Source organism: Xylona heveae, assembly GCF_001619985.1.
Source record: "Xylona heveae TC161 unplaced genomic scaffold L228scaffold_9, whole genome shotgun sequence".
Classification (NCBI taxonomy): domain Eukaryota; kingdom Fungi; phylum Ascomycota; class Xylonomycetes; order Xylonales; family Xylonaceae; genus Xylona; species Xylona heveae.
This window is the reverse complement of record NW_017264201.1, coordinates 793,899-813,873: the sequence shown is the minus strand read 5'-3', so window position 1 is coordinate 813,873 and position 19,975 is coordinate 793,899. Positions and strand designations below refer to the sequence as shown.

The following is a 19,975-nucleotide window of genomic DNA, read 5'->3' as shown; positions in this document are numbered from 1 at the left end:
AAGCTCACGGCCAAAGATTCCACCAATTGCATAACGCTCAATTACGCGGGTATCCATCACATCAATAGGTAGATGTATGCTCCATATGCCCGGTCTTGATCACGAGAATCGTTTCCGCTCGCTATTGCACGTGAGGGTGTGAATTAGGCAGTGACGTTCCAAATGGCCGTCTCCATCCACAGCTTCGTGTACTGCTTGTGAAGCCATACAATATAATCTGGCATGGGCGGGCCCGATGCCTTGCCGAGGCCCTGGTAGAAGACACTCTTGAGCGTAAACTCAGCCACGCCCTCCTTTTCAAGGACCTTGGCACCAATCTCGAAGAGGCCATCGCCGGGACGGACTTCGGTCTTGCGGGGCGAGTCGCCACATCGTACGACAATACTCTCGGGAGTGTGCTCGAGGACTTCAAAGTGATCGGTAATCTGAGTACCGACAGGGTAAGTTGAGGCCTTGAGATCTGACGGAGTCCAGAGCTGGTGAGCAGTTTCGGGTCCTCTGTATTTCCGTGCAAGGATCTCGCGCTGAATAGTGTAGCCTAGAGAGTCCGAGACGATATATATCAGCAAGACATGACTCTTGAAGCGCCCATTAAAGCACAAATCTATCTCTACCATGATATAGAGACTCACCCTTTCCGCTCCACACGCCAGCGCAGAATTGCTCTACCAGCTTGCCATTGGGTTGCTGCAGCTCTGGCTTGATCTTCGACAGAGGGACCCGTCGAACGCACAAGTCATGCATGGTAGGGTTCTTCTCTGGGTTGTACTTGTTATATGCGGCAGACTGAAAGATCGCATCCGAAGTAGAGAATGGCACGAATTGCGAGTTTCGCGTCCAAATAAAGAAACCGCCAGTCGTGGCAGCACCACCGTAGACGGTCAATTTGGCCAGGCTCTTGATGAGACCCATTGTGAAGTATGCAGCGCGTGCTCAAACGGATGAATTAAGTAATGATGTTTGTCAGAATAGCAAAATCCAATCTGCGCGAAATACATCAAAAATATTAGTGACTGTGCGAACCTGGCAATTGAATGAGTGCTGCTGTGCGTTCTGTAACTGTACCTTGACAATGCACGAAGAGGAAAATAGTATGCAATTAAGCCAACAAAAGCCAATTGCTTAGGAGAAAAGAATTGCAGAAAAGATATGTATTACACAGCTCTTGTTGATGACACAGGTGGTTGAAGAATGGTTCGATGTCGCTAGGGAACCCCAGTCAGCTATGACGTCGCAAGGCTCGACTTTGTCGGTCCGCCCTTCCGAGAGCGGTGAATCCAATTGGCCAGAAGAACGTCCCATTAGATTCATATTCCAAACGGCTCAAGCTCCATCACTCAACGTCCAAAATTGCTATTATGTTTATTACTCCATTTAACAAGTAATGTTTTTTATTCAGACTTGTTTCATCATGGCATTCTTCATCTTCCTACCTAAGATGTTCAATTGAGAAGCCACAGCAATCTAATTATTAACTGCTCAAACTAACAATACAGCACAAATAGAAGCAGACAGGACTTGTAAAAATACAGGATGAATGATAAAAAGAATCATATTGGGCGAAGAATCAAAGAGGGGGAAGAAAAAATTTTTTAGGTACCTTTGTATGCTGTGCGTTTGTGCTATAAAGTGCCCGTGGCCTAAACGACATGATATGCCCACAATTTGATAAAATGCCATGAGAGATGCCATGCTATGCTTTATTGTACCGGCTATCCATGCCTTCAATGCTCACCATGCTAGATTTTTGCTTGTCTTCAATCCATTCATCCATGCTTCCTACTGCGTGAGCCATGCCAAGGCGCAAAAAAATCGAGAAACCAACAGAATCAACAGGCTGGAAATCAGAAGCCAGAAACCGTAATGAGATATGCGAGACAGTAGCAACACCGAGTGCCCGTTGCATTCGATATGTTGCCACATGCCACTCCTATCCATTTATACGCGTTCATCCCCGCCAATGAGCTTTCAAAGACTCCGTCCCATCCCTAAAACGCGGCCAGTACTTTCAGCGATACCAGCAGCAGCAGAAGCATCGACAAGCATGAAAGTGCTGGTGCAGCTCTGATTGCCCAGAACTCAATACCGTGTGCAGTTCTGACCCCGCCAGATTTGATCATCGACGACGCATTCGCCGCTTGGGACTGTGGCTGAACTGTGTACTCTGAAGTAGACGTAGCGGCGAGTGATACCGGTGATGTCTGTTATCAATCTGCATTAGCTCACTCCTTTTCTTCTCCGTCTCATTTTGTCTTTTCCAGAGTGTCAGAAAATTGAGAAATCAGAGGAAGAACTTTGAGGTCGTTGAAGCAAGTCAGATAGCAGGTTTCGAGCCTCAGCTTTTAGGGGATGATTCAGGCACCGAAGTCTGTAGTTTGATGACGAATAATAGGAGAAGGACGATTCAGAGGAAGGGTAAGGTCTCAAAAGTGAGGCCGCCGGCTGTCGATCTGATGAGGAGGTCGAAAAGACGAGTGGAACAAACAGGATAACTCTGCAACTAAGTGGTTGACAGTAGAGTTGCGAGAAGGAGTACAGAGCGATACATGTCAGTGTTAGCAAACAGATTTTTGAAGACGGGAATATTCAAGCTTAGCAGAGACGTGCATGCCGTACACCCATCCGTTTCTTTGTTCGCTTTGCGGGCGGTCAACGAGAGCCAACAATTCCTTCTTTCGTCTTCCCTCTGTAGAAAAGAAGATATAGGGGAATGTGAGAATGAGGCGGAAGGATACATTGACGTAGGATATACATCTCGTTCAAAGGCATAGAGTTTTATGAAGATGAAGAGGACGGCAGGGCACAAGGCACAGATGGTGAACGGACCGACTTTCCTGCATAGTGAAAGGTTATAGATCGGCCGTAGAACACGTACGCGATAAACAAGTGCCCCGACAATCGAGAAGCCGATTCGACAGGCTATTGGGATTGGAATGTATATACGGACAATACGCCGGGTAGGAGATACAGTAAAATGCCAAAAACAATGATGAAACTTAACACCACGGCGAGTGCAGCGCAAAAGAATGTGAGAGATTCTAGATGGAAATCAAAAGACAGCTTATTTTAGAGCCTCAAAAAGCTCTCCAGTGAAAGAAAAAAGGACCATGTTTTAGTCAGTGGAATACGGCGGAAAGGTTGTGTAAGTGAAAAGTAGGAGAAGAAAAGACTTTGTAGCTAACCGACCGCGCCGTACCAGTAAAGCACAACGGAACAGACAACCGAGTGGACACACGCCATAGCTCATTTGAATAAATGAGGCCCGAGAGAAATGAATAGTGATGGAATAGTCGAGGTGGAAATTGTCCGAATAGTGGGCATGAGAGCTGTAGGCGAGGTGATATTCAAAGGTATCCACAAACCAAATCGATATGGCAGACAAATGTACCTGAACCAAACCCAAGACGGCGAGCAGGGTAGGTTACCGAAGGGGATAATGTACGGAAATTGCAAAGAGGAATATAAGAAAAAGAAAAAAAAAAAATATGCAAACGCAAACCGTTAAACGATCATCCACAAGGCGCCGCCAATGACGCCAATCAGGACAAAAGCCGTGAGGAAACCAGCACCTACTTTGTCACCCGTTGTGATGGGCTTGTTCGATTCGCCGGGAAGTCCTGAAGACCCACCACCGTTGCTGCTGCCACCGCTACCGCCGCTGCCAGCAGATGGGTTGCCTTTACTCGTACCTCCAGTCATGTTGGACGCGGGCACGGGAGCATTGCCAATCAACGTTGACTGAATGACCTCCAAGGCGCTCATCTGTTCACCGACACCGTACTGCCCATCCCATGTAGATTGGGTCCACTTCAGGCCACAAGTGACTCCGTCTGTACCTCCGTTACATTGTGCTGCTGCTGCCTGAGCAGATGCATTGATCCTGGTCATGATATAATCGGTGGTCCAGGGTGCCATTTTCGTGGTGGCCGCCATCCATCGCGAAAGGTATGCCTTGAACGATCGCTGGTCTGTGTTGCAGGTGTTCTGGGGCTCGCAGGCCACCTCGTACATTACATTTGCAGGGTTGGTTTGGAAGAAGATGTCAGTGGCATTGAGGATGCCATTGACGCGATCCTTCCAAACTTGATCTTCGGTCTTGACGCCATTAGCTTATGACTCCAAGAGGGAAAGCAAAAAAAAAAGGCAAATTTCAAAGCCAACTTACAAAGTTCCACATAACCGCCGAACCCAAAAGGTACACTCCAGCATTGTAAGTCCACTGCAAATGGTCCACACGTGAGCAGTTGATGGTGTCGTCCGTTCCATCAAAAAAGTGGTAGTCGGAGCTGATCAGCTGGACGCTATAGGACCAATCCCACGATTTGGCCGCCCAGTCAGAGTACGTCTTGTTGCCGGTATATTTGGCCAAGCGCGAAGCCAAATTGAAGAAACAGCCATTCGAGATGGTGTTTTTATAATTGTAACCGTTGTTGAACGAGAAAATTTGCCATCGGAGACCACCTCCGCAAGTAGAGGGATCCCAACGAGATGCCTGCTCGTTGAACACCGCTTGAGCGAGTGCAAGCCACTGAGGCTGGTCAGCCGGAGGATCAGGGTATTTGTTCTCGGCAGCGGACATTGCAGCGAGAGCCCAGAAGCCTTGATCGTCATTACCCTAAACCGGCGAAGAAAAAGATGTTAGTGAACTGGTCCCTTATGTTTATGCAGCGAATAGGCATCCACAGCTCCCTTCGTACCTCGGTCTTTGTCTGGTTAATTGGCATGTAATCGTTGTCTGGGCCTGCCTGATGCAACATGGCCTCGGTCACGGCGTCGTTGTAGGAAGTGTCGCCAGTGTAATACCAGTAATCAATCATAGCGCCGAATGTAGCACCAGCTTCCCACCAGTAGTACGGTGCTGGAAGGTTGCCTGCGACGTCACCCGTATGATTACCAGTGTAGTATTTCATCATTCCATATGCCACAGTTGCGGCGGCGTTCTTGATCGACGCTGCGGCGGTATCCAGAGTTAGCATTGTGCCCACAAAAGACTTTTTCCTTGGTTGAAAGCTCTGTGCTTCTGCAAACAATCATGCTTCCATGTGAAACGGTTATCAGGAGTTTACGTACTATCGTCATTTAAATCAAGTGAAATGGCGTTGACGACCTTGCACCCCAGTAGAGCCGCCGATGTGAGGGCGCATATTGAGCTGAAAAGTCTCATTATCGTATTATTCTTTCGAGAAAGTCCTGTTGTCGTAGTATCAAGGTTGATTGAGGGAGAGCGAGATTATAAAACAGGGACCTCTATTGTATGATTGCAGAAGATGAAAGCGGTTGTCGACAGAGAATGAATGCGAAAGTAACGGTTAAAGAAAGCGGTATGAAATACAGTCGACCGTTGAGATAAACCCGAGAATAAGAAAACACGATCGGATTAAGGACGTAAGTGTCGATGAGCCCCGAATAAAGAGTCAAATGGTGCTTCACGATTCCAAACGAATGTCGCAGTCGATGCCCAGTCGGGAGAGAGTTTGTGGGGTAGAGCGAGCGGCCGCCGACGGATCGACAAGAGATCGGTTTGGCTGTCCAGGACACACAATCCGAACTCCCAGACTGCCTGTAGGAGATATGTGTATAGAGAGGTCGTCAAGAGTCGGGGGAGAATTTCTCTTGACCAGGTCTCACGATGGGGAGAAAATACGGTTCAGGAACAAGATGAAGGAGAAGGAAGGGAACCGGGGGTCTAGCAAGAGCGGGATCGCGGCTGACGTTGCCCTGCTTGGGGTCCAAGGGTCGAAGGGGGGGGTGATGGGGGGTGGGCGAACCCAAGGAGCGAGAGGGTGAGAATGCTCCAAGTACTAAAGGGGTCACGAGCCGCCAACTGAATACGGATACGGGTTCATTCTTTTTGGGAAATCTTATGAGACGGTTTCTGTTAGTAGTTCAAAGTAGCTTGAGAATCATCGTGGCAGTGTTTGAGGAAATTTGATTAATACAAATCATCCTCATCATCATCATCATCGTCGCGGTCTTCCTTTCCCAGGGTACCTCTAATTTCTTTGACGATGCCTTCTGTCTCCTTCTCGCTCCTCTAACGGTGGTATTTTACGTCAATTATTCGCCTCTGGTCGGGAACAAAATGCGTCCAATTTTCCTAAAATAGCTTAGCTCCAAAGGGTTTGCGCAAGCGGCATTTCCCTTTTTAACCTCTCGTGCTCCCCTCAGCCACGATCCTGTAACGCGACAATAAGTTTCAGACGTGTCTCTGCAGAAGATGAGATGAAGGAGTTCGAGTCTTGCACTCCAGACACCCAAGGGGCTCATCATCCTTGCAGCTGCATCAACTTTGCAATCCTTCTGTACCGTGTGCAGTTATACCTTAAATCATAGCATACCTCACAGTACCTCTGTACAGCGCTGTGGTATTCCTCTCAATCCTCGGCCAATTCCGGCCCGGCTTAACCTCCAAAGATGGCAAGGTACGAGTACTTTCATTGTCCCAGTTTATAGATACTGGTTAAAGTATCTCTACTTCATATCCGCCCCTTTTCACATTCTCTAAAATGCATCACTTGTAAGAACATTATATTTGAGCAATGATTGAATAAAAGAAATCCAAATGTTCTATTCATGCAGATGTGAATGGTAGAAGTGACGTACTATTTCCTTTGAACTGTGATTAATTGATAGTTCGCAAAATGCTCCGAAAGATCCTTGTCACTGAGATAATAACGGCTCTCTTTCTTGCTGCTCACCGATTTTGCCGCCCGCTTACGTAGGGTAGGTGGGAAAAGAGGTGGCTATGTAGCAGACTGCAGAGACTTGGAGTCGCTCTCACTGTTCTAGTTCCCCCAGCTGTCGTCGCTCGCCAAGCCACCCATTATTACCCGTCAAGTTCAGCCAGCAATCATCACTTGTCACCTTTCCAGCCAACGTCCACTTCATTGCCACTCCATCATCATCACAATCCCCATCCAGCAACCCTTCCCTCATTTCGAACTCTCAGCTTCGCGCTCCGCCTTTCTTCAGACCACTCCTCTCTTACGACAGAGAGATCCGATTCCCACTGTCAAGCAGGCCTCCGCGCACCCTGAGCGATCATGGCCGAGCACAGCCAGCCTTACGATCCTTATATTCCCTCCGGCAACAACGCGGGCGGAAGCGCGGCGCAACATGATGCCGGTAGAACCCGTACCGAGCAGCTCCAGGATGTACGTTTCTGTTTGTTGAATTTTTGATGCTGGATAGCGATTGTTAGTTGCTTGGCGCAGGCAGCAATGATTCCTTTGTCGGCAGATTCTGTCCGATCAACCAGCTGCTTTGATCCAGCACATGTATTGCGATTGTATATTTATGAAGAGATGTTTGATTTGCTGACTGGTTGCGCCATCTGTAGCAAGTCAAAGATGTCCTGGGTGTGATGAGAGAGAACATCAACAAGACAACGCAGCGTGGAGAACATCTCGATTCACTGGCAACCAAGACCGATGATTTGCACACATCCTCTCAAGGTTTTCGTCGTGGAGCCAACCGTGTCCGGAAGCGGATGTGGTTGAAGGACATGCGGATGCGAGTCTGTCTGATTGTCGCTATTATCCTGCTCTTGGTGGTTATCATCGTTCCTGCCGGTATGTTATGACCCTTTTTTAATCCTGCTCAAGCCCGATTCAATCAGATCTGGAGACTGATGACATACAGTCGTTGCCACCAAGCATTAAGCGCAATCTTAGCTTCTAGCCAGATCTTCCTATGACCGGAAGCAAAGGCTTAAAACGCATCCGAAACTTGAAACATTAACTCTGTCGGAGATGGCCCATCTTCATACCAGGCTGGGCATTTTTTCACGTTGTGTTTAAATTTTCGATTCACGAGATTCCATGCCACCGTGCATCCGGTACCAGGCAGCGTTGGGAGTTGTTCACATTCTACCTAATAATACTCTTTTTCCCCATCTTTAGCTTTTATCTTCACGACCTATCGAATCTTTTCCTTCTATGGCGGTCTGATCATGACCGCGCAGGATTCGTCCTTGCTCCAGTTTATCCGTGTACGAAGTATCACGCTTTTCTTTCCATCATATCCTTACCGACATGCGTCGTCGACATTCTATGATGATTTAGACATGCAATGGATTGTTTAATATACTTAAGCTTAAACCGCCAAACGTTTCATGTAATCAGGAGAATGCATGCTGGTGATGTCCAATGACTCTTCTTCCTCCGATAGGTTGTGTAAAGGTGGCAGCGACGTAGGGTAGAGCAATTACCTTGGTATTGATAGCGAGTGACTGCTAATTGGTCTCGAGAGACATGTACATGGCCCATGTCATATAAGACACGGATTCGGAGTAGTAGGAAGTCAAAGATAGAATTATTAATCTCCCGTAATCGAAGAAATTCTGATCAATTGAATCTACTTTCTCTTCTTCTTTTTCCTTGTCCTTTTTCTTTTTCTTTTTTGCATGATACAAGATGCTGCATATAAACGTTAAGCGTTAACCAAGGGAAGGGTTCTGAAATCTCGTGGTCATTTATTGGCCTACGTGGGGGTTTTGAGACGGAGAAAGGGAAGTTAGAATGACACATGTGTGCTAGTCAGCTAAACTAAATTAGAGAGGATCAGTCGTTGCGATAACGGAAGTTTTGTTAGAGTTTTGAGGGGGGAACGAGGGAAGGGAAAAGTGCGAGGAAGAACGAAGTCCCTGTCTCTGCTGTTCGCTAAGAGGAAGAAGAAGACGAAGAAAGAGTGACCGGGGAAAAGATCAAAACCGCCGAGACCTCACCAAACGTCAGTCACAACGGCCTCTGCATTTTCCTGTCTCCCCCACTTTTGTCCTTTTTGCACATTTTCTTCTTTTTCCTGATTCTCTTTCTCTTTCTCTTCCAATTTTCTTGCATCTTGTCTGTCGAGACGGTCTGCTCGGTCCATTTTGCTTTTACAACGTTGCGGGCACCTTGGGACGGGGCCTCGCCCACACACGCGATATTGAGTCAGTCCTCTAAGATAATATTTCGGCCCCACAGATAGGGTCCGCCAAGGTTTCTCTCGGGCGAACACCGGAGGGTCTCTGTGCCCAGTTTACACTCAGGCTCTCGTTCATCATATCATCAACACCATCATAGAGGTAAATTTGTTATTCCTCATCCTTCACAGTGCTCTATCCACGTACTGAGAGGGAGAACTAATCGCATGATTCTCCAGGTCTAAACCGAGACGGCGATGCTCTCCCTTCGTTGCTCTGCCGCTGTGGCAGCTCGCGGCGTGCGGGCTGCCGGTCAGCGTAGCTCATTGCTGCGTGCCTCTGCTCGTGTGCCTCGGGCCTGTGCTGTTGCACCCCAGCTCAGCTCTCGTCGTCACTATTCCTCGCCCGCAGACACCCAATCCTTGTCTACTCGCTCCACCGTGATTCAACTCTTGAGTAACATTGGCTCCAAGCGGGAAGTGCAGCAGTATCTTTCACACTTCAGCTCCGTCTCCTCGCAGCAATTCGCCGTTATCAAGGTGGGCGGTGCCATTATTACCGATCACTTGCACACGCTCTCCTCTGCTCTCGCCTTCCTGAACCATATCGGCCTCTACCCTGTCGTTGTCCACGGTGCTGGTCCTCAATTGAACAAGCTCCTGGAGGAGGCCGGTGTCGAGCCACACTTTGAGGAGGGTATTCGTGTTACCGATGGAAAGACGCTTGGTGTCGCTCGTCAGCTGTTCCTCCAAGAGAACTTGAAGTTGGTTGAGGCGCTCGAGCGCATGGGCGTCCGCGCCCGGCCCATCACTTCGGGTGTCTTCTCCGCCGACTACCTCGACAAGGAAAAGTACCAGCTCGTTGGCAAGATCAACAGCGTCGACAAGAACCCCATTGAGGCCGCCATCCAAGCCGGCTGCCTGCCCATCTTGACGTCCATGGCCGAGACGCCCGACGGACAGGTCCTCAACGTCAATGCCGACGTCGCCGCCGGTGAGCTCGCCCGTTCCCTGCAGCCGCTCAAGATTGTCTACCTCTCCGAAAAGGGCGGTCTCTTCAACGGCGACACGAACGAGAAAATTTCGGCCATCAACCTGGACGAGGAGTACGACCACTTGATGTCTCTGTGGTGGGTCCGTTACGGCACCCGTCTCAAGATTAAGGAGATGAAGGAACTCCTTACCGATCTCCCCAAGACGTCGAGCGTGGCCATTATTCATCCTGCCGATCTTCAAAAGGAGCTGTTCACCGATACGGGTGCTGGCACCCTGATTCGCCGTGGTAACAAGCTCAACGTCAAGTCGGCCATTTCCGACTTTGAGGACGTAGAGGTTTTGAAGGACGTCTTGGTCCGTGACCGCGAGGGTCTTGATGCCCAGGCCACTGTTGACCGCTACGTCAAGGGCCTCGAGAAGCGGGACTTCAAGGCCTACTTTGATGAGCCCATGGATGCACTCGCCATTGTGCTGCCGCCGAACCCGGGCGCCACTCTTGCCCACCTCGCCACGTTCACCATTACCAAGTCCGGATGGCTCACCAATGTGGCCGACAATGTCTTCTCGAACCTCAAGCAGGACTTTCCCAAGCTTGCCTGGACCGTCAAGGCTGATGACGAGAACCTGACCTGGTTCTTTGACAAGGCTGACGGCAGCCTCTCTCGGGAGGGCGAGGTGCTCTTCTGGTACGGCGTCGACAGCGCCGACGAGGTCAAGGAGTTGATGACCGAGTTCGGCAAGCATGGCCGTCAAATGTTTGGTGACTACAACCTTGAGTCCCAGCTCTTCCAGGCCAACCGCGCTGCCGCCGCCGCCAATGCGGCCCAATCAGCCGGGAGTGTGCAGCAGAAGCGTTCCTACTCTACCGCCAGCTATCCCACTTCTTACTCTTTCTCTGCTCGCCTTGGCAACGCTGGCCGACCCTTTGCCAACAACGCCCGCCCTGTCTTCTCTGCTTCTTCTGCTTCTTCTGCCCGCCGCGGCTACGCCACTACGAACCCCAACCCTCCGTTGGGCGCCAAGAATGCCTCCAACACTCGCCCTGCCAAGGTCGCGCTGATCGGCGCTCGTGGTTACACTGGCCAGGCATTGATCAACTTGCTCAATGCCCACCCTCACATTGATCTCCGCCACGTGTCATCCCGCGAGCTTGCCGGCAAGAAGCTCCAGGGCTACGACAAGCGGGAGATTATCTACGAGAACCTTTCAGCCGAGGATGTGCGCAAGATGGAAGAGAAGGGCGAAGTTGACTGCTGGGTGATGGCGCTACCCAACGGTGTGTGCAAGCCGTTTGTCGACGCCGTGGACCAGGGCTCGAAGAAGAGCGTTATTGTCGACCTCAGCGCCGACTACCGCTTCGACGACAAGTGGACCTATGGTCTTCCTGAACTCATCACTCGCTCCGAGATTGCTCGTGCCACGCGCATTGCCAACCCCGGCTGCTACGCCACCGCTGCTCAGGTTGCCATTTCTCCTCTGGTGTCTCACCTCGGCGGCCAGCCCAGCGTCTTTGGTGTGTCTGGATACTCTGGCGCCGGCACTAAGCCCAGCCCCAAGAACGATGTCAACTACCTTACCAACAACCTTATCCCCTACAGCTTGACTGACCACATTCACGAGCGAGAAATTTCCAGCCAGCTCGGTGTGGACGTTGCCTTTATGCCCCACGTCGCCGTTTGGTTCCAGGGTATCACCGTACGTACAACTGCCCGTCCCCATTTTGAAATTTTTATCTCTAACTGGTTTTTTCCCCGTGTAGCACACTATTAGCATCCCTCTCAAGCAGGAGATGAGCTCGCGTGACATTCGCAACCTCTACCAGGAGCGGTACGCCGGCGAGAAGCTCATCAAGGTCGTTGGCGAGCCCCCGCTGGTCAAGAACATTTCCGGCAAGCACGGCGTCCAGGTTGGCGGTTTCGCCGTCCACTCTAGCGGCAAGCGTGTTGTCGTCTGTGCCACTATTGACAATCTCCTCAAGGGCGCCGCCACCCAATGCTTACGTATGCCCCTCCATTTATCTCTTTAATCTGTTCCTTGCCTGGAGATGCTAACAAGTGATTGCAACACAGAAAACATGAACCTTGCCCTCGGCTACGACGAATACGCCGGTATTCCCTTGGACTAAACCCACCTAAAAAATTAAAAAAAAAAAAAGTTATAATAATGTATCAATGAGGAGCGGAGTAGACTTTTTTCCCCCACTATAACCTCTTTTTCTCCCTTTTTCCATTTTTATCTCCTTTATCCTCTTTACTCATCTGCTTCCCTTTTCTTTCCATTTTCCCTCTATGGTTTAAATACAAATACACCAAGTAGAAAGAAATGCTTAGCTGCTAGAAGCTACTGAGCAGGGGCGTGTGACTGACAGCCCCACATTTATTTTTTGGAGAGAGGTACGAGAAGTGATTCTTGTACGACAGTTAGAAGTCCACTGATGTATATTTTTTTTCTCGATCTATATTAAAAAAAAGTAGGAGAGCTGGAATTTTCAATATTTTATATATTAGTACCCCACCTACCTACCTATCTAAGGTTTACCTATCTGCCTGCCTGAGTAAAAATGACTCCCGTGGATGTGGACTTAAGGAGGGTGAATTATCCGATCTTTCGTCCCTTATGTCGTCTCTCTTATTTCATAATTCATCCCTTATTTCTCACTTCTCACCTTTAGCTCTCAACTGTCTGTCCGCTAGTTTGCCCTTCTGCCGTTCCGCTGGTCTGTGGGTCGTACATCCATCCATTTTCCATCATCCATCTATCCATCATCCATCCATGCATGGATGCATGCATATATATTTAACAACAAACAAAGAAAATACTTTTATAAACTATTGACTGTGGATATGGAGGCGCACGAGTCCGCGACAGAATGCAGAATGCAGAATGCAGAATGCAGAATGTAGATTTTCGAATGTAGAATGTAGTAATTTACACTGTATACTGTACACTGTATACTGTATACTGTAAACTGTACAGCGGCCACTGGCCGGCTAAGTAGCCCGAGCTGCCTGTTGCGAAATTGTCAAAATTCAGTCGGGTACTACCCTTTAAAAAAGAATAGGAAGAAATACGGGCATAAGCAAAAAAAACCAATTTAAAATAAAAAAATAAAAATAAATAAAAATAAAAATGAAAGTAAAAAGAAAAAACGTGGACATGATTCAAAGAAGAAGAAGAATAAAACAAAAATAAAAATAAAAGGTCAAGACTCAAATGGAATCTTAGACCAAAAAAAAGAATATACACATTGAAAAATGGACCTTGTATAAAGGAAATTAGAAAAGAAAGAAAAGAAAAGGAGGGAAAAAAAAACAAAAAAGACAGGGGAACTCCGAACACTAATGCAAATGAATCCGACTACAAACAACAGTCAAAGGGAGAGAAAAAAGGAGAGGCTGGACCAGTCGGTAGAACACGTTAAAATTGAAAGAAGAAAGATAATTTCAAAGAATGATTTGAAATGATTAACTTAAAAGGATTAATATAAATTTAAGTTTAAATTAAAATAAGAAACAATGCAATCTATAATTATAACCAAGGTATGTATATATATAAAAAATCCCCAGGGACCCTCTCCCGTTGATCCGTCTTGTGACCATTCTTCATTTCATTCAGACCCAGTAATTGATATCAAAAGGATGTCACCCAGCTCCGGAAAGCATGGGATGGAGAGAGAAAAAAAAAAGTTATTAAAAAAAGGCGGATAAGAAAAATAGACCCCAAAAGACAAAACACCAAACCACGGTAGATGGTATATGAGGGATGGACCTGGTTTAGAAAAAAAAAAGGGTCCACCTTAAAAAAAAAAATAGTATGTAACAAGTTTTCGAGTGAGAAGCCGTAGAGGACACATCTCGAAGAGCATACTTATGTCATAAGGATCGTCAAGAAGATTAAAAAAAGAAAAGGAATGTAGTGATGGAGGCGTGAGAGGATTAAAAAGGGGGAGTGGTTTTTGCAAGACAAGAAAACAAATGACCCATGCGGATGCTGGCGAGGACTACCACGAAAAGGTCATCAGGGCGGGGTTGAGGGCAACGGGCAAAAGCAAGTGTGACACCGTGACAGTGGCCATGGGCAGAATGGCAACAAAGTCGGTAATCTTCCAGTCGTACGGTATAAAGGGGCCCGTGGCGAGGATGATCATGCCGACAATGCCGATGAGGGCAAAGGTCATGGAGAACTTGAATCGCTTGAGCACCTTGGGCACTTCAATGAAGAAGTTGGAGAATTCGGCTTCCTTGGAGGTGGCGCCCCAGGTCATGTCAATCTCAAACATGTGAGCGAGCAGAGCCTGAGAGACGTGAAGCGAGAGACCACCCAGGAAGATGGCAAGCATGATGATCCACTTGAAGTTTTCAACCACTAAAAAAAGGGCGGTATCGTTAGCACTCAAGAAAAATTCAAGTATAGACAGATTCAAAGATGGACTTACGAGCTGCAAGGAAGGACTTTTCACCGACACGGTACCGCATAATAGCCAAGGCAATGTTTCCGAGACCGTTGAAGACAATGACAATGGAGAACCAGACCTTCCACGAGTCGATGTAGTACTTGTCGAGGTATCCATTGTACCAACCCATGGCAAAGTAGTTGGCAGTGGTCATGATCCAGGCGGCCCCAATAGCATAGTAGGTTCCAATGTACGAAATGATGGTAATCTTGGAGGTGAAACGAATGTTGGAGAAGAGGAAGCTGCGGAACAAGGGAGTAAAAGGACCACGCCAGAGCCAGACACGGATGGGGTTGAAGAGAAGCTCGTTACAACCGTAGGCGTACTTCTCCCAACGAGCCAACTCGTCGTAGACTGTGAGCGAGACACCCTCTTTGAAACCTTCTCCAGCCCAAGCAGCAAGACGGATAATGTAGCCGTTGACCTGCAGACGAAGAGACATGTCAAAGTCCTCAGACACGTGAGACTCGGACCAGAACTTCTCATATCCATCATCGTCCTCGTACGAGACCTGCTGAATAGCAGACCACCGGAGAATGGCATTGTGACCGACAAAAGGAGCAACGTCACCGTTGGAGACAGTGTACCGAATAGCAGTGTAAATCAAGTTGGTGAAGAATGTAATACCGTTCTCAAAGTAGGTGTGGACGACCTGCATGACACCAGAAGAGAATTGCATAATACCGACTTCAGGCGACTGTTCCATTTCGCTGCAAGCGTCAAGCAGACAATCCGAGGGAACACGAGTATCAGAGTCAACTAGAAAGAAAATCCCCAGGTCAGATATTGTTCAAGACTGTAAAATAATCATCTCGAAAATCACGTGACTTACTCAGCAAAATGTAGTCACCAACACGAATGTTACCGTCAGCCCAGGCGCGGCCATCTTCCTCGACGACCTCTTTGAGGCAGCGCTCATAAGCTTGAGCCTCGTCGGCTTGAGTCCAGTCATCAGGGCGAGCGATCAAAGTGAGCTTCTCCTCAACCTTGCACGAGATCATGAGACCAAAGTTCATGTTGGAGGCCTAGAGAGTAGAAAAAACAAACCAGTTAGCCAAAATCAAATTTTCGGCACCACAGGAACAATTTGTCGCAAGGACCCCGTTGATCTAGATCTCTTGACGCCACTCTTGGAAGTGTTGTTCGCTAGCTCTGAAACAAGCGCCGGTACAGCTACGTTCGAGCGCCCCAATGACGGCATGACGAGGCGCCACCAACGTGATGCGAAATAAAGAAAGAAAAAAACAAATAATACATACCTTCTTGAATTTACCACGTCGGGTGAAACCATTCTCGCCATGCTTGGGACGAGCAACCCATCCAATACTGTGGTCAGCATAGAACTCAATACGCGCACGTCGCTCTTCCTCGCTGATCAGCTGGAGACCGTCGTCGTTGATGAAGATGTTGGCCGATCCACCCTGAAGTTCATAGGTCGAGATGGCCTGCTTGATGGACTTGACGGTGGGCGCAATGACCGATTGAAGACCCTCCTTGTAGACCGGGCACTGAATTGTAACGTGGGGAAGAGTGCGGTTGGTGAGACGAGGGGGCAAGCGGGCAGAGTAGAACTTGGAGTTCATCGTCATCTGGCGGATGGGACCGATGCACTGGGCGACACAACCAACAATAACCTGAGCAAAGAACTAGAAAGCAGCCAAGTCAGCAAACGGAGCAGAAACGGATCTAGAAAGATAGAAGAGAAACCACTTACCAAGGTGAAGAAGATCTGAAGAGGAGTAAGAGCGAGGAAAGCCAGACGAAGGTAAGAGTGATCGACGGAAGTCTCGATAGCAATCTGTCGGAAACCAGCGCCAATCATAACCACAACGATAATGAGCGTGAACGAGACGAGAACAGTGTTCTGGAGCTTGACAGGTCGCTTCTCGGGAATGATCTCGCCGCTCTCCTCATCGACCTCAACCTCGCGGACTTCGGGCATCTTCTTCTCACCCGCATCCTCATCGGGCTCACCAGTCTTCCACACGAGCTCCATGAGCTCAGATTCAATCTGCTTAGCACGATCAACCAGATTGGTGGCCTCGTCATCCCAAACAACCAAGATGGCTTCGGACGCAATAAAAGCGGCAAACTGATGCTTGCGGGCACGGGGAAGATCATCCATGGTAGGGAGAATCTGGATGCGAAGACCATTCATGAGCGGCACGTCAACGGCGTCAGGCGACCACTGCAGAAAAGTCTTGATGACACGGGAGTTGACAGTCATGGCGACCTGGCAGTAGGTTTTTCGTCAGTCAAAAACATTCACGTCTCGGGTGCGCAAAACTTGCTCGTTTCATCAACTCACCTGTACGTTGAGCGCAGCACAGGCGGCAGCAAACAAGGACTGAGCGAGCTGGGGTGGGCAGGCCATGTAGTTGCCTCTGCTCTTTCGGAGGAGCACACCCTCCATCTCACCACTACCATCGCTGACCCAGAGACGGCTGCACTGCTGCTGGTAGAGATAGTTGACCATGACCTCGTGCTTGATGTCGTCAAGCATCGTCGAGCTGCGGGTGGATGGTGCCAGCGATGCTCGCGAGGAACCAAAAGCAGGAGCGCGAGGTTCAAAGTGGCCCGCAACTGGCGGGGGAATCACGGTTTTCTCAGTCATTTCCGCGGGAGCAGCTGGTGTGGCATTGTTGTTATTGTTGTCGCCCTTGCCGGACTTCAGATAGTTCTTGAGACCCATCGTGACGCTGGTTGGCCTTGACAGCGCAGGACAGCAACGACGGTTGCAAACGATGCCCTCCGGGCAATCGCAACGAATGAATTAAAAAAGAAGAGAAAGTTCCAAAAGGACGACTCCAGAAGAAGCGAACGACGGAGGTGAATGGGGATCGACTACCCTCTTCAGCCAATGGAGACCTTGGAGCAGAAATCTGATGGAAGCTGTAGCTGATCAATTAGATATGGGTGTCCATTCGCCAGTTATATCTCGGGACGAGTTGATTAAGGGACTCACAACCAAGGAAGAGCTTCAAGGCAGACCGAACCTCCACAGCACCAAACGACTGGTAGTGCAGGCGGGAGGAGAGAGTGTATGTGATGGGAGTAGTGAAGACAGGAAAAACGACCACCACGAGGCCGGGGAGGCAGTGTTTATGATGTTCAGCCCGGCCATGAGCACAGGTGAAATCGGGATCCAGGCGCGGCTGCAAGCTTCCCAAGACAGTGCGGGTGGGAATTGATACTAGCCCCAAGAGGAGGGGCAGGGGGCATTGAGGACAGGCCAACAAAAGACAAAAGAAGCTCGAACTATCGACCGATTGAACCTTGTCTCCATTGCTGGAGTCTCAGGCCGGCCGGGGCTCACAATGGGCCACATGGGGGGTGTGGTGTGCGGTCTAGTCGTGACACGCGAGAAAAAAAAGAGAGGTGCAATCAAGAGGGCGATAGCTAATTCCATCGACCTCTCGGTGGCACGCCAAAAAGAACGCTACCTTTGCCTGGACAGCGCGCGATCTGGAATTTCTGACTTGGCGCCAGTTGAATTGGAAAAGCGGTCGATCAGCCCAGCTTTCAAAAAATTAACATGCACAGACGATATATTGAGAGGCGAGAACCTAACAGGGTCTTTGACGGGGTCCATGGAGAACTAAGACAGCCAAAGGCATCCCCAGAAGAGAATTGATCCATCCTAATCTGTCCTTAGAAAGCTCGGCCTCATCCGAATTGAGCAATTTCACGATTCATCGGGCTTCATCTTTTCCGCACACTAACATGTACGCCCACTGTAGACGTCAAGCCGTCAAGCCAAGGCTGGAGTTATTGGTAGGTGCAGCAGTGATGCCTGGGGGGAGACCAGGGGACCCTGACCGAGGTCTCGACATTAGCTAATGCCATTTTGGGGGAACCCGGCAGTGAGGAGCAACAGCAGCATGAGAGAAGCAGTAGCAAGGGTGTCACTGGCGTCCTGTTGCTGTGTGCAGTGTATAGAGGTAGTTAAGTCGTACGTAGTATAGAGCTGTGGTGAGGCCGAGGTGAGGTTGATACGGAGTAGCAATTGGGGCCTAGTCGCTGGGCAGAAGGACGACATGGCCCAGAATGACAAGCGTCAAATCAGCATGGCTATCTGCATGTACCACTGCACTACCACTTGGCGTGTCAGCTACAAATGCCATCATGCGTGTCCCAAAAATACCCCTGAAAGGTGCCCATTGTTGTTTTCCCCTTGTTCCTTGTCGATTTGAGGAAGGAGCTAAGCAGGGATGGTTGGCAATTAGTGTCAAAGGCGTTCCTTCCCCTTTGGGATGACCGCCATCAATCTTTCCCACCAGCGCATCGCTCAAGGCCTCGCTCACGGTCCAGGTGGCGTTAGGGCGGCGTCTCGCATAATTCATTGACTGAGTTGCACTCTCGAACCGACGTTCTCTCTTTTCTTTGCTTTGGGTTATCGTCCAGGTTGCAGTATTACTGTTTTGGGTCATGCTCTCGTTCCGTTCACTTCCCAAAAATAATCCTCCCTCAACCGCCCGAAGGTTCTTCTCTATCCGATCTGGATCTCGCATGCTAAGGTAATATTTTTTTGTTTTGATACCGCGGTCGCGGGCGCAGTCCCCGCTCTCCACAACGACGTTGAAAGAGTGAACACAAATGTGCCCCGATGAAGCCGCTTGTGGGTGTCTGTACACGAAGCATGTAGAAAAAAGGACGACAAAGGATCGTCATCACCATTTTTACATATCTGTAGCGACCAGCAACCGTCGTTGGGCTGAGGTCCGGGAGCGCCACAGACAAGCGGCTTCATCGCTCAACTCTCGTATACGGCATGATATGCTATTATTACTTCCAGTGCGCATCCCGCTTTCGTAGGTGGTGCAATAAGCAGAGGATCCATTCGCATCGTCAAAACTCACTGTACAGTTCAGTAGCCCCATCAAACAGCCCCCCTGGCTGTCAGCATAGATATTGCCCTGCACGTCTTCCAAGGATTTGATGGCGAAAACTGCAGGCGAAATGGATGCGCTGCTGCTTATCAGCCACACCCTGTGCGACCAAACTGCCGGCAGCACCAGTAAAGGCCCCCAATTGCCACGTTTGAAACAATCAGACAGGATATGGATGATCCGAGCAAAGGATAATTTAAGCCACCGGGTCATGGCCAAAGAAGATACGCCAGCGAATAGCCTCTACTACATCCTGAGACGGTTGAGAAGCCCACTTGCGGCAAGGGAGCTATAGAATCTGCGTGGTGTTCCAAGCAATCGGGATGCTCGCCTTCACATTGGACGTCTCCTATCGCGAGGATGCGGCACCCAAGGTGGTCGTATTCCGAGCGCATGCCTCCCTGTAATGATTTCTAAAGGACCAATGCTCAGTGCGATAGCATATCAAGCCGATTCTTTTGTGCACAATCAATCGCTGTCGAAAACTGCAAGCCCAGTAAAAGTCGCCCCATAATTGTCACCCAGCGGAGATCCACTGTAACTCAATCAATGGAGAAACCGACAAGACGGTATACGGTAAAGTACTTTTCCATTGCGTGCGGCGAGCTTGCCTTCAGGGTAGCTGCGTCTCCAGATACATACCGTCAAAGTCCGATGGGCCAGCCATGACGCTAGAATGCACCAATTTTAGCTTGTCAACCGGCGCGGTCCCGACGGACGGGTTTGCGAGCAC

At 49.2% G+C, this 19,975-nt stretch overlaps 6 protein-coding genes across 6 annotated transcripts; 2 read left to right on the top strand and 4 right to left on the bottom strand.

The window, feature by feature from the left end:
• Positions 1 to 143: 143 nt before the first annotated feature.
• L228DRAFT_240528 (hypothetical protein) lies at positions 144 to 912 on the bottom strand (the record flags this gene model as incomplete). The annotated part of the gene is made up of 2 exons (XM_018331252.1): positions 144 to 538; positions 633 to 912. The coding sequence occupies 2 exons, from the start codon at positions 910 to 912 to the stop codon at positions 144 to 146; spliced, it is 675 nt and encodes a 224-aa protein (XP_018186329.1).
• A 2,589-nt stretch (positions 913 to 3,501) lies between these two features.
• Positions 3,502 to 5,164, bottom strand: L228DRAFT_253869 (glycoside hydrolase family 76 protein; the record flags this gene model as incomplete). The annotated part of the gene is made up of 4 exons (XM_018333785.1): positions 3,502 to 4,095; positions 4,166 to 4,615; positions 4,698 to 4,951; positions 5,071 to 5,164. 4 exons carry the CDS (start codon positions 5,162 to 5,164, stop codon positions 3,502 to 3,504), a joined length of 1,392 nt encoding a protein of 463 aa, XP_018186328.1.
• Positions 5,165 to 7,043: 1,879 nt separating this feature from the next.
• On the top strand, positions 7,044 to 7,661 carry L228DRAFT_270059 (synaptobrevin; the record flags this gene model as incomplete). The annotated part of the gene is made up of 3 exons (XM_018335358.1): positions 7,044 to 7,154; positions 7,340 to 7,571; positions 7,642 to 7,661. 3 exons carry the CDS (start codon positions 7,044 to 7,046, stop codon positions 7,659 to 7,661), a joined length of 363 nt encoding a protein of 120 aa, XP_018186327.1.
• Positions 7,662 to 8,807: 1,146 nt separating this feature from the next.
• On the top strand, positions 8,808 to 12,221 carry L228DRAFT_179114 (bifunctional acetylglutamate kinase/N-acetyl-gamma-glutamyl-phosphate reductase). The gene is made up of 3 exons (XM_018329547.1): positions 8,808 to 9,067; positions 9,145 to 11,595; positions 11,660 to 12,221. Exons 2-3 carry the CDS (start codon positions 9,163 to 9,165, stop codon positions 11,924 to 11,926), a joined length of 2,700 nt encoding a protein of 899 aa, XP_018186326.1. The 5' UTR covers positions 8,808 to 9,067; positions 9,145 to 9,162; the 3' UTR covers positions 11,927 to 12,221.
• Positions 12,222 to 13,900: 1,679 nt separating this feature from the next.
• On the bottom strand, positions 13,901 to 16,967 carry L228DRAFT_213107 (hypothetical protein; the record flags this gene model as incomplete). The annotated part of the gene is made up of 6 exons (XM_018329969.1): positions 13,901 to 14,265; positions 14,336 to 15,112; positions 15,186 to 15,378; positions 15,613 to 15,999; positions 16,068 to 16,586; positions 16,662 to 16,967. The coding sequence occupies 6 exons, from the start codon at positions 16,965 to 16,967 to the stop codon at positions 13,901 to 13,903; spliced, it is 2,547 nt and encodes an 848-aa protein (XP_018186325.1).
• A 988-nt stretch (positions 16,968 to 17,955) lies between these two features.
• L228DRAFT_179077 (hypothetical protein) lies at positions 17,956 to 18,948 on the bottom strand. Its single transcript, XM_018329546.1, has one exon. The coding sequence runs from the start codon at positions 18,862 to 18,864 to the stop codon at positions 18,367 to 18,369; it is 498 nt and encodes a 165-aa protein (XP_018186324.1). The 5' UTR covers positions 18,865 to 18,948; the 3' UTR covers positions 17,956 to 18,366.
• Between the last annotated feature and the right edge of the window lie 1,027 nt (positions 18,949 to 19,975).

Bases quoted from the DNA above. Each gene is read 5' to 3' on its own strand.
- L228DRAFT_179077 (XM_018329546.1), bottom strand. From the start codon at position 18,864: ATGCGAGATCCAGATCGGATAGAGAAGAACCTTCGGGCGGTTGAGGGA.
- L228DRAFT_179114 (XM_018329547.1), top strand. From the start codon at position 9,163: ATGCTCTCCCTTCGTTGCTCTGCCGCTGTGGCAGCTCGCGGCGTGCGG. The intron at 11,596-11,659 runs GTACGTACAACT...TTCCCCGTGTAG, and splicing joins TTTGGTTCCAGGGTATCACC to CACACTATTAGCATCCCTCT.